General features: G+C 40.7%; 1 protein-coding gene across 1 annotated transcript in view; it reads left to right on the top strand.

Annotated features, from left to right (window-relative positions):
- The window catches only part of ROR1 (receptor tyrosine kinase like orphan receptor 1), a 398,760-nt gene that overhangs the window by 372,606 nt on the left and 8,872 nt on the right, over positions 1–17,282 (top strand). Inside the window, exon 8 of the mRNA XM_049617051.1 lies at positions 6,093–6,304. Within this exon, the coding sequence (XP_049473008.1) occupies positions 6,093–6,304 (212 nt within the window). The remainder of the gene's footprint in view (positions 1–6,092; positions 6,305–17,282) is intronic.

The raw sequence follows: 17,282 nt of genomic DNA, 5'->3' as shown, positions 1-17,282 counted from the left end.
TTCATAAATGTATCATCATCAAGCAGTTAATGATAATGTCAAACAGGCAGGTTGGCACAAGCTTAGCTCTCTACAATTTGAGGTTGATTTAATGATTAACCCTTATAGGGTACAGGCACATGGTAAATTTCAAATTTATCTGATGACATTATAATCTAGCCCTCCATCTTAGGTCCATAAGGATATCTTGGGTCTCTTGATCAAATGACTTGCTAAAGTTTAAAGGTGCTTGGTCTCTCACTCTAAAATAATCCTCTCAGAAATGAGAGAGATTTAATTTTATAAAAATGATTGAATTTTGGCACTTAAAGAGTAGCCCAATTGAAAAGTGGGCAAAGGATTTAAACAGACATTTCTCCAAAGAAGATATACAAATGGCCAACAATATATGAGAAGATGCTCAGTATCATGTGTCATTAAAGAAATGCAAATCAAAACCACAATGAGACATCACCTCACACCCATTATTAGGACCCATTATTTTATAAGAAGAAGAAAAGGAAGAAGAGGAAGAGGAGGAGGAGAAGAAGAAAATAGCACGTTAGCAAAGATGTGGAGAAATTAGAGCCATTGTTCACTATTGGTGGGAAAGCAAAATGGCGCAGCCATTATAGAAAACAGTATGGATGTTTCTCAAAAAACTAAAAATAGAATTACCATATGATCCAGCCATCCTACTTCTGGATATACATCCAAAGGAACGGAACATAGGATCTCAAAGAAATATTTGTACACCCATGTTCATCACAGCATTATTCACAATAGCTTCCACAAAAGAGGTGGAAGCAAGCCCATCGATGGATGAATCCATAAAGAAAATGTGGTATTTACATACAGTGGAATATTTTTCAGCCTAAAAAAGGAAGGAAGTTTGACACATGTAAAAACATGGATGAACCTTGAGGACATTTTACTGAGTGAAATAAGCCAGTCATAAAAAGACAAACACTTTATGATTCCACTTATATGAGGTATCTAAAATAATCAAATTCATAGAAACAGAAAGTAGACTTGTTGCTGTCAGGGGCTAGAGGGAGGGATAAGTGCAGTTATTGTTCAATGAGTATAGAGTTTCAGTTTTGCAAGATGAAAAAGTCTTGGAGATCTGTTGTACAACAATGTGCATACACTTAGCACTACTGAACTTACACATGATTAAGATGATAGATGTTATTAATTTTTTGCCATAATTAAGCTTTTTTCAATTAAAGAGAAAAGATTAGCCCAACTCTTTCCTTTTATAGAGAAAGCTGAGATCATAAGAATTTATAGACACTCCTGGTGAACTCATGTGGATTCTAGTTACTAAGATTTTTCTCAAGTGCTCACCAATGAGTTACTGTCCCTATCTTATTGTGGTTAAAACATTTGCTGAAGAGAAAAAAAAATGTTAACCACTATATATGGCCAATCATAGTCTTTTTAAGAATTAATTTGAAAATATATAAGGCAATAGGTGATCTACTTAGTATTTTCATCATTAAATCAAGAGACCACCTAATGGTGGACCCAGCCTGCCAACTAAGGGCCTAGTTTCCCCTTTGCTCCTATGACTTCCAGGCATGTGCTTAAATATCACTGGTGTGGGCTCCTATCTGCTACAGACCCACTTAGTTTGTAGTTTTCAACTAATAAATGGTAGCAATTCCTGTTTTTTTCTGATTTTTATTTCTTTTCAGACAAGATTATAATTTAACTTGTTTATTTTATTTTACTTTATTTGGAATCCTAAGGTTCTATAAGACTTCTTCCCACCTTTGCCGTATTTAAGATCTAACAATTTTTTTTGTTTTAACTCAAAGTAATATCCCAGGTGATGTTTTACTTTATAAAAGTACCTCTTGAATAAGAAGTCATGTTTACCTTGTTTTAAGCCTCAGGATAAGAAAGGAGTATTTTCTCCATTATATTTAATTACTAATCAAAGTATTGAATATCTTTGTAAAAATAAAAATAGGAATGTCAGATGTGAACTCTGATACCAAATTGTTGATTTTTAAAAGGAAATTAATCATGTGATCCAGACTAAATAGTTGGTTTCAAAAATCTCAAGTATTTAACTTGATGTAACTAATATGTGCATTTAACTTTTAAACAGTTATTTCAAAGTATTAAAAATCTTCACCGTTCTAATTTTCAGCCAGTTTCCTTTGTAATGCACTGAAGGTGTCCATTACCCTGTAAAGTGAATAGTAAGAATAGTGTCCATTGTTCTAATGTGATCTGTTTAATAGTGTGATTCCCCACCAGATATTAGTCCTCATTAAAGGGAACCTTGGAATCTTAAGGAGAATAATGGAAAACAATTCCATATGGTATTTTAATTTTTATTAGTAATAGAATTTTGAAAGCATTAAAGCATCGAAGGGAGACAGCCTTGCATTCCAACCCAGACCCTACCACTTTCTAGCTTTGTCACATTATTTGTTCTTTCTTAGCCTTCTTTTACCTACATGTAAAATCGAGAACATCAAGTACCTGATTAAAGTAATGAATACAAATGATAGGCTGTTCAAAGAAGGTGAGCAAATGTTCATTTTCTAATTTTCCATGAGTAGGGTTTGTTGTTCTGTGGAAAGCTTTTATATAAAATTTTTTGAACCAGACTGACTCCCTTCTGGCCTAATGCAGAGAGAGGTGTGTGTGGGACAGTGAGTGTGCTGTATCACAGGTTTACAACAGGTCTATATTTGTTTTCTGTCACTTCCAACATGGCCACATATTGTTCTGCTTGATTATTTCACTTGGCAAAAAGACACTGTGGGCTCATTTGCATATCCTCAGTGTAATCAGAAGGAGCCAAGTTTGACTGTGTTTAAAGATCCGGCTTCTTGAAGTTTGTTCTCCTGCAGACCCACAGGGGGATTTGTCCCAGACCTCCCGTTTACAATCAAAGGCGTTCTGTGAATAATCTGATACAGAGTGAGTACAGAATAGAACTCCTTTGTTTGCTAGACAGGTGAGATCCCTACTTTCTCTTGTTGCTAAAAATCTGGGCCAGAAAAATGACTAGCACTACATGAGTACTAAATTAACCTCATTCCTTTTGTAATCATTACCCTTATAATGATTTCACTGAAAATCCAAGAATAACAAGAGGGATCCCCTCCACACATACACACACACACTGGGTACTGAGAAATTTGAAAGTGTTTTTATAATGTTAATAGTCATAGCATCCAACAACTGTGTGGCAGTTTTCAGTTTTCTGCAGTTTTGTCATGAACATCATCTCTCACATGAAGCAAATAAGATTGGTAGAGCAAATTATCATTCCCCTTGAATAAATGAGGAGGTGAAGGTCAGAAAGTTTGTTTCCTGCTTAAGGTTATTTTGAATTTCCAGCCCAAAGTTTTTATCTCTGAATCCTTTTCTACTCTAAGGGTAAGGGATAAACATTGAGTGATTTAGTTTTAACAGGTACTAGAGTAATACTTTCTGTGTTACCTCATTTACTGTTCACAACAATTCTGTGAAATAGGTATTACTGGTCTCATTTTATAGATGAGTTCACGCAGAGAGGCTAAGTGCCTAATGAAAGTTACATAGATGACGACAAAGTCGGTCTTCAGAGGTTTCTGAATCTAAGACATACACTTCATTTATTCTGCCACACTGTCTCTAAAGTGTCTATAGATAGACAGATCTTAGATAATCTATTCTAGATCTATTATATTCCTGTTATAGAAGATCCATCTGCTATGCCCTGTGGTAAACACTTTTCCATGTGATTTCTTTTTTTATGTTTATTTATTTTTGAGAGAGAGACAGAGAGAGAGAGAGAGAGCAAGCAGGGGAGGGGAAGAGAGGGTGGCAGAGGATCTGAAGCAGGCTCTGCACCGACAGCAGAGAGCCCAAAGCAGGGCTCGAATTCACAAACTGTGAGATCATGACCTGAGCAGAAGTCAGATGCTCAACCGACTGATCCACCCAGATGCCCCTCCATGTGATTTCTTTCTCTCTGTCCATCCACTCGCAGACATGCAGACACAATTGTTACGAAAGCGACTGAGACTGAGTTCCAAAGACAAGAATGACTACAATGGTCTCCAGAGATGCCTGGCTTATACGTTTACCTGCCACCGTATATAAAGTGGGGAGTGCAAAGGCAGCACATCTAGCAAAGCTTCTGTGTCATTCCCCACCTTTCAGACCTCCCTCCTCCTTCCTACCTCTGTGAAACAAGAGAAATCCTACCATAAGAAAATGGATGCCAGACAATAGCCATTGTCAAATTACTGGCAGTGTAGTGGACTTTCTAGAGTAGGAGGTATTACAGCAAGACCAACAGGGGAGGAGTCCTGGCTTTTGAGTTACTAGCCGCATGTCCTGGGGCAAGTCACTTAACCACTCTGTCCCTCCACTTCCTCACCTATAAAAATAGCCATAAGCATGGCATCTGCCTCATGGGATTGGTCGTGAGGATAAAATTAATGAGTTAATGAAAAGTACTTACAACGGTACCTGGCCCATAGCTAACATGATTTTGTGCTAGAGGACACTCAGTAAATATTAAAGCTGTTATGTTTATTATTCTTGATAAGCATATTTTACTCCTCCCCAAATCCCTCTGAGGGTTAACCCACAGCACAGTGCCAACACCCAGGTTTTGGTGCCCCTCCCTAACTTCATGTATTGAGTCTGTTTATGTAGGGAGAAGGCAATGTGATTTAGTTACTGCTATATCTCACTGAATAATAGGTTCCCAAGGCAGGTGCATGCAAGCAAGAATGATGTATAGTCTATTCTCTTTTACATGTACTAGGGAAGGCCACTGTTTAAAGAGACTTTCTGGGTTTCTCGACCACTCTAGTCATACTTCCCTTGCAGCATTTCTAACAACATATTGTAATTACCTTTTCTCTGTTTTCCTTACCCAACCATGAGCTCCTTAAAGGCAAAGGACATATCGTATTTAATTTTATATCCCCAGTACCTAGAATAGTCCTTGGCAGTAGTAGCTTTTGTTTATTGACTTACTGAACAAGTGGGAAGATGAGTGAATGGATACATGGTTAATTCTATGTTAAGTAAATAATCATCTCTGAATTTTGTGTCAATCTGAATTTTCATACCTTGGATTTTTCTTAAAGCAAGATAGCCAATGAGGTTATTGGTGATCAGGGCATGCATTATGTAACCCCTCTAATTACTGCCCATAATTCTTGTGTTTGTTTGGTCAGTCAAATAATTTATTAACATATGCCCAAAGAATTTAAAGGTCAGACTCAAGTCCATTTTTAAGAAGTATGCTTCATGTCTTTCTATACATATTATATACTTTTCCTAGCAATGGCAGAGTAGATATATAAGATTTCAAAAATATACTTCACAGTGTTAGTACTCATAATTATTGCGTTCATATGAAATCATTTAAGAGGAATTCTTGGATTTCAAAAAAGCATCAGGTTATGCAGTGATGCTGTGCTTGAGGAAATTGTAGACACTTTCCAAAATAGATACTTCACTTTTGCAGATGAGTAGAAGTGAGGTCCAGACAGGACAATGATTTGCTCAAGGCCACACAGCTCATCAGAGACTGAGTCAGGTTCCCATGTTCTCAGGCCAGTGGCTTTGTGGACACTGGGACCAGGATTCTTAAGTGATGTTGATTCTGGAAGGTGCAGGAGTGGCCCTGTAAATCCAAACCAGCCAGGACAAGGGCAGATTTCTGGAACATCACATTGTGGTGGTTGATTCTGGGCTAACAGCCAATTGTAGAAGAGCCCTGTGACCCACATCAGTGCCCTTAGGTGTATCCAGTCCTTTCACATGACGTTTAACTTTTAACGTGTTAGAGAAATGCAGGTCTGCTGCTAAAGAGAGGCAAGATCAGAGGGAGACCCACACACATGCAAAGGCCTCATAATGTCCCTCTGCAATTTTTAAACACTTGAACTTTAAACTTTTAAACTTCAATAAATTATGTTGAAGGTTTGATAGAAACAAATTGTAATAAGCAATGGTTCCTTTTTTCTCCAGTGAATTTGTGTGTATAGAAGAATAGGAGGTCATTTTAAACTACGCAATGTAATATTATACATGTTATTTGAACCAGAATGACTTTTGCTCTTTTCTATTTCTGTACCCAGATTCGAAGGGCTCCAAGGAGAAGAATAAAATGGAGATCTTGTACATACTGGTGCCAAGTGTTGCTATTCCTCTGGCCATTGCTTTTCTCTTCTTTTTTATCTGCGTCTGCCGCAATAACCAAAAGTCATCATCACCGCCAGTCCAGAGGCAACCGAAACATGTCAGAGGTCAAAATGTGGAGATGTCAATGCTGAACGCATATAAACCCAAGGTAAAATCAGCAGTACAGAGCTGCATATATTCTATAGGCTTCAGGTTAAAGCAAAACTTATCACCCTCCCCAGCTTAGAAATCAAATGATCTACGATCAGAGTTGACAAGCTATAGAGTTCATTTTCAGCATATCTATCTCTAACTGTATCCAAGGCAGCCAGAGCATTCTTTGGTCAGTGTGTGCATGTCAGTGTTGGGCCAGCCATGTGGCTGCCTTACCATCAAGTCTGGGCTAGAAAGAATCCTTAGGACATCATCTCTCCTAAGGATTCAGAATGTGAGCTATTTTTCAAAATTTCCAAGAAGGAAATACCATACTCTTCCAATGAAACTGAAAGAGATGAACAGAGAAAAAAAAAAGCAAACAAACATGGTTTACTAACTTCACTATCAAAAAATCCTTTTATTGCACAGTAGTATACGTAGACTATACACTTAAAACCGGTTAAGTTTTATGTGATGTGTCTTTTGCCACAACAACAAAACCTAAATCCTAACCCAGGAGTTAAGTTCGGTTAAATGCCTGACCTAAATCTGTTCCTCTTTGGTTTAAGTATATTTAAAGAGAAGTGTTGTCCTTCCTATAATCTTTGAATACTGTTTTATGATAGCCTACCTTAGCCTTCTCGTCTCTGTGATAAATCAATCCACTTCCTTTGTTTTTCCTCCTCATCTTTCAGCATGTGGGCTGCTCTAGGTCCTGGCAAGGAAGCCAGGGTCACCAGCCCTTACCTTAAATGGAGCGCACACACCACATCTTAAAGCTGAAACACAACAGAGGCTTTCTCTCCACAAAGCCAGAACCTCAATCCCAGCCCTCTCACCAAAAAGATTTCATTTAAATAACTTAGAAAACTTCCAAAAAGCCCGTCTTTTCTTCTTATCCCAACTCCATAGGACATTCATTCACTCATTCTACAAATATTTGTCTTCTCTGTGGGTTAGTGGCCATATTATTCATTTGGCTTTCATAAAGAGAAGATGCATCACTTTAATAAAATTTTAGGGGAAAAAATGTCTTCATGCTCAAATTAACTAATTCTTTTAACTTGTAAGTAGATGTAGCTGCATATTGGGACTGACACATAGCCCTCATCTGATTGTAGTCTGCTGTGCAGTGGATTTTTTTAATTTAAAAAGTCTTAAAATGTTTTTTTTCTATTGTAGTCCTATTTGTAGTCCCATAGAAACCTTGTTTCCTAAAGTTTCTGGATTTCTTAAATTTTAAAAATTCATTTTTAAGTATTCTGTCCCAAGCAAAACCATAGTTCTCTTAAGTGGGAATTTTTACCATTAAAAAAAAAAAAATGAAGAAAACGTGAAGACCACAGGGTTTACTAAGTGGCTTGGGGGACAGGTAAAGGTGGAGGTTCAACTGTTTGTGACATCCTAGCTGCCAGCTAGTCAGCTTACATACATTACAGCATGTGATATAATGTCATATTTAATCCTTACATGGTACTAGAAGAAAATAGAGGGGTAAGATTGATTGCATATTCGTGAAGTAATGCCTAGTTGACATTTTACATTTCCCATACTTCAAAGTTCCAGTGCAGTAGTCTTTATTCTGTGAGAGTCTTAGCCCATCATTTCTTTTTTTTTTTTTTTTCTTTTTTAGTGTTTATTTTTTTTTGAGAGAGCGCAAGTTGGGGAGGGGCAGAAAGAGAAGGGGACAGAGGATCTGAAGCAGGCTCTGCGCTGGCAGCAGAGAACCCGATGTGGGGCTTGAACTCTAGAACTGCAAGATCATGACCTGAGCTGAAGTCAGACACTCAACCGACTGAGCCACCCAGGCACCCCTCCCTGTCATTTCTGTTATTAAATGTTGAGAAACCTTAGAAATGCCAGAACTCTGGATGAGAGAGACCCGGATGGGGTTGGTCACTGTGCAAAAGCCACCATCCTGGAGGGGCAGGCTCCTCATTGCTATGGCAGGAACCATGGGAAGAGTCATTTCCATTTGGGAAAATTGTCAGTTTTGTAGGCCAGCCTCAATCTGCAACTCAGTTCCATTTTTAGCGAGGTTTGTTTTGCAAAGCATGACATCCAATAGGCATGATGGTTTGGATTTATGCAGTCTTTCAGATAAAGGTCTCAGAGAGCTTTCTGGCGTAAGTGGAGAAAGCTAATGTGGGTCGACTGATACAAATTGATACAAATCAAGAACTATACCAGGAACTTTCATAGTCATCATCTTATTTAATCCTCACAATGATTCTGTAAGATAGGAGTTATTATTCATACTGTACAACCAGAGTAAGTGAGACTCATACAGATTAAGTAACTTGTCTAAAATCAAAGAGCTAGAAATTGGAAGAGATGAAATGTGAACATAGGATTTTTCATGACTAAATAAAGTCCTTGCTCTTGCCTGACCCCATAATAACTTTTTCACGGAACAAATCATGCTGGGAAGGGAGAGTGGGAGGGGGTCAGGCAAACAACTAAATATGATTCCATTTGGTCAGTTTGGGCTGAACACTAACCACAGGCATCACCCTGGCTTGTGATAAATCCTTAAGAGGCTTGTGTAACAGCCTCACATCTGAATGATATAGCTCCAATCCTGCCAAAGGCATGTGAAATTTGGCCAGGGCAGTAATAGTCCTCTACCCTTTGTGGTTGTAGAGACAAATGTGAAATATACTGGGCCCGATTTTCCCAAAGACTTGGTGAAGTAAACATTGTTTTCATCATTTCTGAAGTGTCCCTTGCAAAATCTGCCAGTGCCAAGATTTCTCCAACCCAGGGCTTAAAATTCAGCCTTAAACGTCCCTCAAGTAATTCTGAACCACACTGGATGTAGGAATGGCTCAAGAATATTTGACTGGGTTGAGGAGGGGGAAAGGAGACAACAAAAACAAATGCTAGCTCTCTTTGTCTTACTCTCTTAAGAGATTTGGCTCCAATCAAATTTGAATTATTCTGTTGTTTGTTTTGGTTCTTACTGAGTGCCTTTCCTGGAAAAAGCACAAAGGACTTTGTAGACCTTAAAGAAAATTCCTAACTGTAAACAGTCAATCTCTAAAAGTGCTTTGAAAGGTCACTGACACATAAATAATACATGTACCTATAAAATCTAGAAGGAAAGAACACACATAATAAAAGAAAAGAAAAAAGGAAGGAAGGAAGGAAGGAAGGAAGGAAGGAAGGAAGGAAGAAAAAGAAAGAAAGAAGTCCTGAAAACAAACACCCTACCAGAGTAAAATCAAAAGGATATTTGGAGGCTGAGATGTAAAAGAATGAAGCATGGAAACTGGTCTGCCCAAGCCTTATTCTTATTTCTCCTCCGTCAATTCAAAAGTCCGAGACTCCAGGGTTTTTATTGATCCAAATGAATATGGCCTTCGGGGTTTAAATGGTTTCCATCTTTGTCCACTTGCTGAGCTGCTAAACCCCTCCCCCCCCCACACACACACACTTTTGGATTAAGAAGAAGCTCCTCAGGGAGATTAGAAACCCATACCCTCCAGAGGGGACAACAGCAGTCAAGGACAAACTGGTTGACAGACCTGGCTTGAGTCTCTAGAGAGGCAGGTGAAGCAATTGAAAGTTAGACCTCAAGGAGGTTTGAGTTTCTTTCTGACCTGTGGGGAAAGCAAGCCAGTGGACCAGAGAGGCACCTCCACTCTGAGTTGTGCGCAGTCAGAAGATGGGGACACCCCTATGGCTCCACCTGCAGTTGCCCCATGGCCCTGAGAAGTCACTTGGCCTGAGTGTCACTTTTCTCAGCAGTTCTGAGAATGAAATAGACCCTGTTCATATAAGTTACTGTCAGTTTGTTTTCTTTTTATTTTGGTAAGCAGATTTCAAGCCGTGCAGTTGGATAAGATAACCTGTCTTTTCCATCTTTAAAATTCCCTGATGAGTATTCTAGTGATGCATGAACTAAGTAGGATTTTTCTACATTGAATTACAAATTTTACAATGCAAGTGGGTGTTTTTTTAAAGTACTGTGGAAAATGAACCTTCTCCAAGAAGCCTGGGAAACCCTAATTTCCCTTCTCCTGGATTCTTTTCCTTTGCCTCTCCTTCCAACTCCCCAACTGTCACGTGTCTGAAAAACAGGGCATCGTCAGTAAGGGGAAAAAGCTGTGGAGCAGTCTCCTTGGGGAGTGAGGAAGGTGGCCCAGCCTCCCACTCAAGCACAGTGGCAGGGATTGGGGGGGGGGGTTCTGTCTGTGAGACATGTGACTCACCTACGTGGGACTCTGGTGCATAGATGGGTCGAGAGATGGAGGAGTTTGAGAATAGAGGATAAGGAACAGTGGGTCGGGCTTGGGGGGGGGGGGGGGGGGGGGGCACAGCCAAGGCCTGAATAGGCCTTGGGTCAGACTCCTGCAGCTCCTGGCTGGCTGGTATCAGGAACACTTGGGGAAAGCAAGATTTGCCTAGCTTTCTGAAGTTGGTGGCTCTATTTTCTTAGTTTACCCTCATCTCTTGCCAGCTTCTCTGTTTCTTCACTTCCAGGAAGTTCCTCTCTCCTTTTCCTTTCCAGCCAAAGTAGTTGCTGAATGTACTGACACTTGATTATATTCTCTGGGCCTGTCCCTTTTGCCAACAACATACTTCCATCTAGAAAGCCCTACTATGGCCTGGCTACCCCTTTTGAGCCCCTGACCTTACCCAGTGTCACCACACTTGGTGCTAAAATGTCCTCGAAAACTTTTTCACTCAGTCCTTAAAGCTTTTGTCTCCCCGGACATCTGATCTCATCATTCTATTGACAGGGCCCTCTACAGAATCACCAGTGATGTAATTCAACCCAATGGCCTTTTCCAAGTCTTTATCCTCTTTAATTTCCCTGAAGCATTGGACATTCTGAACCACCATCTTGAAATACTTTTTCTCTTGGCTTTCCTCCTATCCCCTCTGTTTCCTTCACTGGTTCCTACAGTTCCTCTTTACTTCTCTCCCTCTTCCCCCTCCTCTCTCTCTCTCTCTCTCTCTCTCTCTCTCTCTCTCATGCTGATTTCATCCTCTGGCATTGCTTTAGTTCCCACTTGATATACATTCCCTAATCTAGAAGGACACATCTCAAGCTATAGAATCCTTGCTCCCAGCACCTAAGGATCCATAATCTCCAGGCCTAACATACCTTTACAGCCACATTTTTTTTTTTTAGTCTATTTCCAGGAGGTAGTTTGTTATACTCCAAAGGGCAAGGACTGAGAGGAGAGAGATGATTATAAATCTGTGTTCCATTGATTACTGGCCATGAGATCTTAAGCAAATTCTCTGAACCTTTGTTTTCTCACTTGTAAAACAAGGATACAAATAGGGGTGCCTGCGTGGCTTAGTTGGTTAAGCGTCTGGTTAAAGATCTGACTCTTGATTTTGGCTCAGGTCATGGTCTCACAATTCATGAGTTCGAGCCCCATGTCTGGCTCTGTGCTGACAGTGCAGAGTCTACTTGGAATTCTGTCTCTCCCTCTCTCTCTGCCCTTCTCCCCCTACACCTCTCTCTAAAAATAAATAAATAAACTTTAAAACAAAGCAAAACAAAATTTAAAAAACACAAGGACACAAAGAGTACTTAGAGATTTTTCTTTTTCTTATTTGGAGGTTCTAGCCAGGGAGCACAGCTTCTTATATACCCTTGACCAAAGAACAGTCCTTCTCTATCGGGGAAGGTCATCTTCTTTGGCCAAGCAGGCAGCTTCAGGAGGGATGTTCATGGAGTGGTGAGGGAGGAAGGGGACACCCGCTAGGCAGTCCGATCAGTCAGATCAACCCTGGCGATCAATGGGGTGACAGATGTTGTAGGCAGATCACTCTCACATCCGATATTTTTGACAATTTGAGATAGTGTGTCTGGCACTTCACTGGAACCTGATTTCTAGAAGTTACTATTGTTTTGGTACAGTGATGATACAAACAGCCACAAATATTTCAGTCAACTACCAAATGCTGTGCACAGGATAATGTGGGTTGGGAGGAAGCTATAGGACCCAGCAGCCCACAGCATTAGCTGGGTGAGGAGACAGGCAGGGGAAGCACAGCAAAGATACTAGAGGTAGCTCTTTGGACAGTTCTGGTATTCCATTCCGATTGAGTTAGCATAAATCCCCTGCCCCACACACCCTGTTGACACCCTGGATAAAATCCGTCAGGGTGGAGAGGGTTTGATGGTTAGGGCTGGGAGGCTTCCAGTACAGAGCTTCAGCTTCAAGCTACATCTGTAGAAACTTTACTTGTGGGGAGGATGAGTATTAGAAGTGGATATATTATAAGTGGTATTGCCGATAAGCTAAAGTACATCACAGACATTATCTCAATGGAATCTCCATTATGACCTTATGAAGTAGGTGCTAATTTAAGCCTGATTTGGGAGTAAGAAAAGTGAGTCTTCATGCCACTATTAAGTGGCAGAGCCAAAATTTGAACCCAGGTCTGCCCAGGTCCAGAGCCCACGTTCTTCCCCATTTCACTTGACTGCCGTAACTTTCGGGTGGACCAAAACACACGAGCTCAAGTTATGAGCACTTGGTGGCTCAAGCTGACATTGAAATTACTGGCCTCTGTTCTGCCTGTTTCCAGGCAGGATAGAAGCTCTCCCACTGACATGGTCAAGTAGCCACCACAGAATCAACCCTGGTCACCACCAGACATTCAAAGTAACCATCAGAAAGTTACGTCGTACAGAAAAGAACTGCTTCTGAAGTTAAATCACTTCCAGAGAAGTGCAGCTGAACTCTGGGCCAATGTGGCAAACTGTTGGTTGAAACTCCCTCCAGAATTTGGTGGCACTTAGCTGGAAGGCACTTAGCTTGACTGTAGTCTTTGAGAATGTCCATAACCTCCCAAAATGAATGCCTGTGGCCTTTAAGTTTTTAAAACATAATCACTTCCATTTAGGAGTAGAGTCCATTCCTTTACAATTCGAACACTGCTTACCTCAGAACCAGGGAAATGCACAAGAATGGAAAATAGGCTTTGGAGTCAAGCAAGTTCTGTCAACAGTTAAGTCCAGATACTAAGAAATCTCTATTTTATATGTTCTCCAGGGCTCTTGTGCCCAGCTCAGGCAAAGGCTGCTGTGGAAAGGGTTTCTTCACTTGTCCCAGTCAACTAATGAGGACAACAGAGAATCAATAGGAGTAAGATCTAGATCAGAGACCGAGAGCAACTATACCTTGACATTCCAGTCTTCTACCAGTGCGCTTCATGCTTTTAAAATGGTGAAGCCCTTTAAGGATCAAAATGAAAATTGCCAGTTATTGCTGGAAGAATGCTCCAGGTTTGGAGCAGACGTAGTTGAATTTGCATCTTGGCATCACCACTTAATAGGTGTGCTTCTTAAGCAACCTCTTAATTTCTTGATCCATAAAATGGGAACATCACAGTATGAATCTCATGAGATAGTGATGAAGATGAAACAAGCTGATGCACGAAACACCTAGAGAAGTCACCGGGAAGACAGACTCTGCTGTCCAACATACAACCTACCAGCTGTGCAATCACTCTCTTTCTCATATTTTCCACCTGCAAAATGGGGGTAATAGGCAGAGTGACCAATTTCATGGGGTTGCTGTAAGGGTCAAAGAGGTTAATATGTACAAAGTACTTAACAGCCTAACATATAAGCACTCCAAAATCAGCTCTTAGGCCTTGTTATGGTCTCAGTGTCTGTCACAGGACACGTATTCAATCTATGGTAGCTATTGTTAAACTCAAGATTACAGACATCTACGACAAGAGCTGTGTCTTTACTCTTCATGCTTCTTGCATGGGTCCTCATATACTATTCTATATGTATACTCTTTGGCATATAGCATATACAGTATCAGTTGACTGACTGATAGAACCAGCTATGAAAAAAAGATCCCCCACCACAGGCTGCACATGAAAATAGAATAAACTGGTGACATAGCCCAAGCGATAGAGTGATTTAATTTCAAAGCCTTGAATCTCATTAAGATAGTAGCAGAATACAAATACAGGAAACACCAGTCAGTGGTCCTTATCTTTTCTTTAGCTGGCATTTCCAAGCATCTTCTGAAACAAAGTATTAGTTTTTCTGGCTCCTATAAGTCAAAATTGCTCAACCAGGTTCTTCAGACACATTGTGGTCATTCATCATGCAAGGAGTAGAGATCCAGACTGCTAGTGATTGTCTGACCCAGAAAGCCATATTCCGCTGGTTCTTGAAGTGAAGCCTTCAGTTCAGGAGCATCCTCATCACCTGAACGTGTCAGAAATGCAGGACCTCAGACCTACAGAATCAGAAACTCTGGAAGTGGGGCCCAGCAATCTGTGTTTTAACAAGCCTTCCAGGGGCTTCCAATGCCTGCTCTGAATTAGACTATGCTGATATAGTCTATATCAGAGATGATATTAGAGAGCAAGCCAGTCCCCCAAGGAATATAGATCTCACGGAGAACTTTGCTTTAAAAAAAAAAAAAGGACCTGCTAATGTCCTCTTACCCCAAATCCCCCTCTAATTTTAATGAGGCTGAGGAAAAATGCCACTGTATTCAAGCCATTGTAGCTCATCTCCTCAAGATACTTGGGTCTGGCTAGAATCAGCAAATGTATAGCAAATGAGATTTGTAAAAGGGCGTGGGAAAGGAACCACTACAAGGAAGGCAGGGACTACAGGGGATGGTTTGAGTCAATTGTATGAATACAACTTCAGTTCTTTTTTAGTATCTGCCGTTGGAGCCACCTTCCTGTCCTGGAGAACCACTCTGGGTTCTGTTTCCCTCCCCCTCATGTCACTCAGCTTTTTATCTGTGTCCAGCTTCAAGTTGGGCTCAAAAGTAAAGCATTCATACCCTGTTCAGGTTAGAAGCCCAAAGTCACAAATCCGTGGATCCCTGCTGCACGCAAATGTTGGCCATCACGAAATCCTCCCCCTCTCCCTACAGCCATCACTTATGTAGAGTGGGCAGGAAATGGCAGGTTAGTCATAAGCTTTGTCACCCAGAGGAATCATTTGAAATGTATTATCACCTAAGGTGTAACTTCTCAAAGGTGGAAAGAGATAAAGTCATTGAGTCTGTCCTCCTTATCCATCTACCACCTATATAATTACAATGTAAAAAAAAAAAAACAAAAAAAACCCTACTCCTGGTTCATTGTTTTCATATCCAAAGGTAATAGATCTAAAAGCATCACATGTCCCCACTTAGGATTTGTCACTCGGGTGAAGGAAGCCACCAACATCAGCCTGGCCTCCATCGGCTGGTTAGACAGGACCACAAGAGTCACATCTGACTCACATCTAAATGACTGTCATCTAAAATGTTCTCCCTTCTTTTTCCTCCTGCGAAGAGCTCATTCAAACCCTAATAGAGTTGCTCTTCAAAAATTTCTAAGGAAAGAAGCAGATTCGGATTTTAGAATAACAAATCAACTTCTACATCAACTTTGATTTTTCCTCTTCCTCTCCCCCCACCCCATATTATAGAATTTTTAAAACCTCAGTGAGGCAGATGTGTGTTTACTTTGAGAAGCAAAAATGTTAACATTTAAACTGAAAGCCTGTTTCAGTTTTAAGGTACTTAATTGCCTTACAGCATATAATAAACTGAGCCCATCTTGTCATTCAACTAATGGAAGGAGTGATAAAGAGATAGGAGCCCAGGACCCTATTCATTTCAGTTTTCCTTTGTACTTAGTTTACTTTGGCACTGTGCCTTATGTGTATTTTACACTTCTTTACATTTTGTACATCCCTGTATGACAAATACTTGTCAAACAAAAACTAAACAGATTTATAACCCCTTAACTTGAAATGAGCCAAAATTGAGCTGCCAAAACTTTATGACTTCATTTTCTTTCATAGTTTTCCACGACATTGGGTTCAAACAGACAAACCCCACTTGAGGTCAAGCAGAGGTCATTTCACTTTCATTACTAAAATATAATTTACAATATGCCAGACCTAAACAAGTTTAGCCTAAAGGGTTTGTATAATGTAAACCATCTGTTCCTCAACAATACAGCTAATTTCCTGCCGTCACTGCAGGGTCTACTGACTGCTTCTTTAAGAGTTTTTATGATTTTTTAACTAGTTCAGGATTTATGTAAAATTTGAAAATGAGTCTATAGTTAAGACACATTTGTACCAAGTAACCTGAGCATTTTAAAAATGCAAATCACTGTGTAAATTGTTCCCCTGAAACTAAGCTCTGAGCAGTTTTTCTGGTAACTTCTAGGCCGGCTGCCGCACAGGTGTTCCCAAGAAAGGTTTTGTGAAATCTGCCATTTTAGTTGCTTTCTGTGCTTCTTTCCAAAGGGAATCCCCAAATTTGGTTATGACAAGCCCTGGTGAACTGTTCCTTCCTTCTATAGGCTAGAGAGGAGCTGGGACTCTGTGCCATATGGCCCACCGGGTATGGGTGGGATCTGAGAAGACACACTTGGGGTCAAAATGTGCTCTCGTGTGTCTGAACAGGGGAAAAGAACAATTAGAAGTCCATAGAGCGACCACACACTGAAGGCTGACCTCACAGCCCTGTGAGGTGTCAGGCCCCAGGCTAAGCCTCCAGAGGCCTTCTGTGTCAAACTGGGATTGCCCGCCAACAGGCTTCTCTGATTTCAGACAGAAATGGTGTGGCCCAAAACAGAAGGGCTTGCAGTGCAAGTGTGGTTCTTTTGGCTCTTCTGAAAATTCTTGATGCTTTTCAAGCCTCTTTCTCCATGTGCAAAATGGTAAGAGTAAGAGTTCTTTTTCCAAAGGCAAATAGCAGAGAACTAATTTGCTTACCTCAGTGCAGGGGAACGCAGCCCGTCTTAGCTGTGAAGCCCCAGGGGCTATGTGTCAGGCCGATGCCAAGGTCCTGTCCACCCGTCTTCTCCTCCAGACCCCAGAATCCTGGCCAGCTTGTTTCCTTGTCCCATCTGCCACCATCTACTCTTCCACGTGGGTTCTTGCTCCCTCCACCCATATGCATCTCCCAGAATCCTAGAGGAGCAGGCCACATGTCACTCAAATTGTACCCACCTTCGGGCTCCAAAACAAATTCTCT

Source organism: Panthera uncia (genome assembly GCF_023721935.1).
Source record: "Panthera uncia isolate 11264 chromosome C1 unlocalized genomic scaffold, Puncia_PCG_1.0 HiC_scaffold_4, whole genome shotgun sequence".
Taxonomy (NCBI): Eukaryota; Metazoa; Chordata; class Mammalia; order Carnivora; family Felidae; genus Panthera; species Panthera uncia.
The sequence above is the reverse complement of the archived record's forward strand: the minus strand, read 5'-3'. Positions and strand labels throughout refer to the sequence as shown.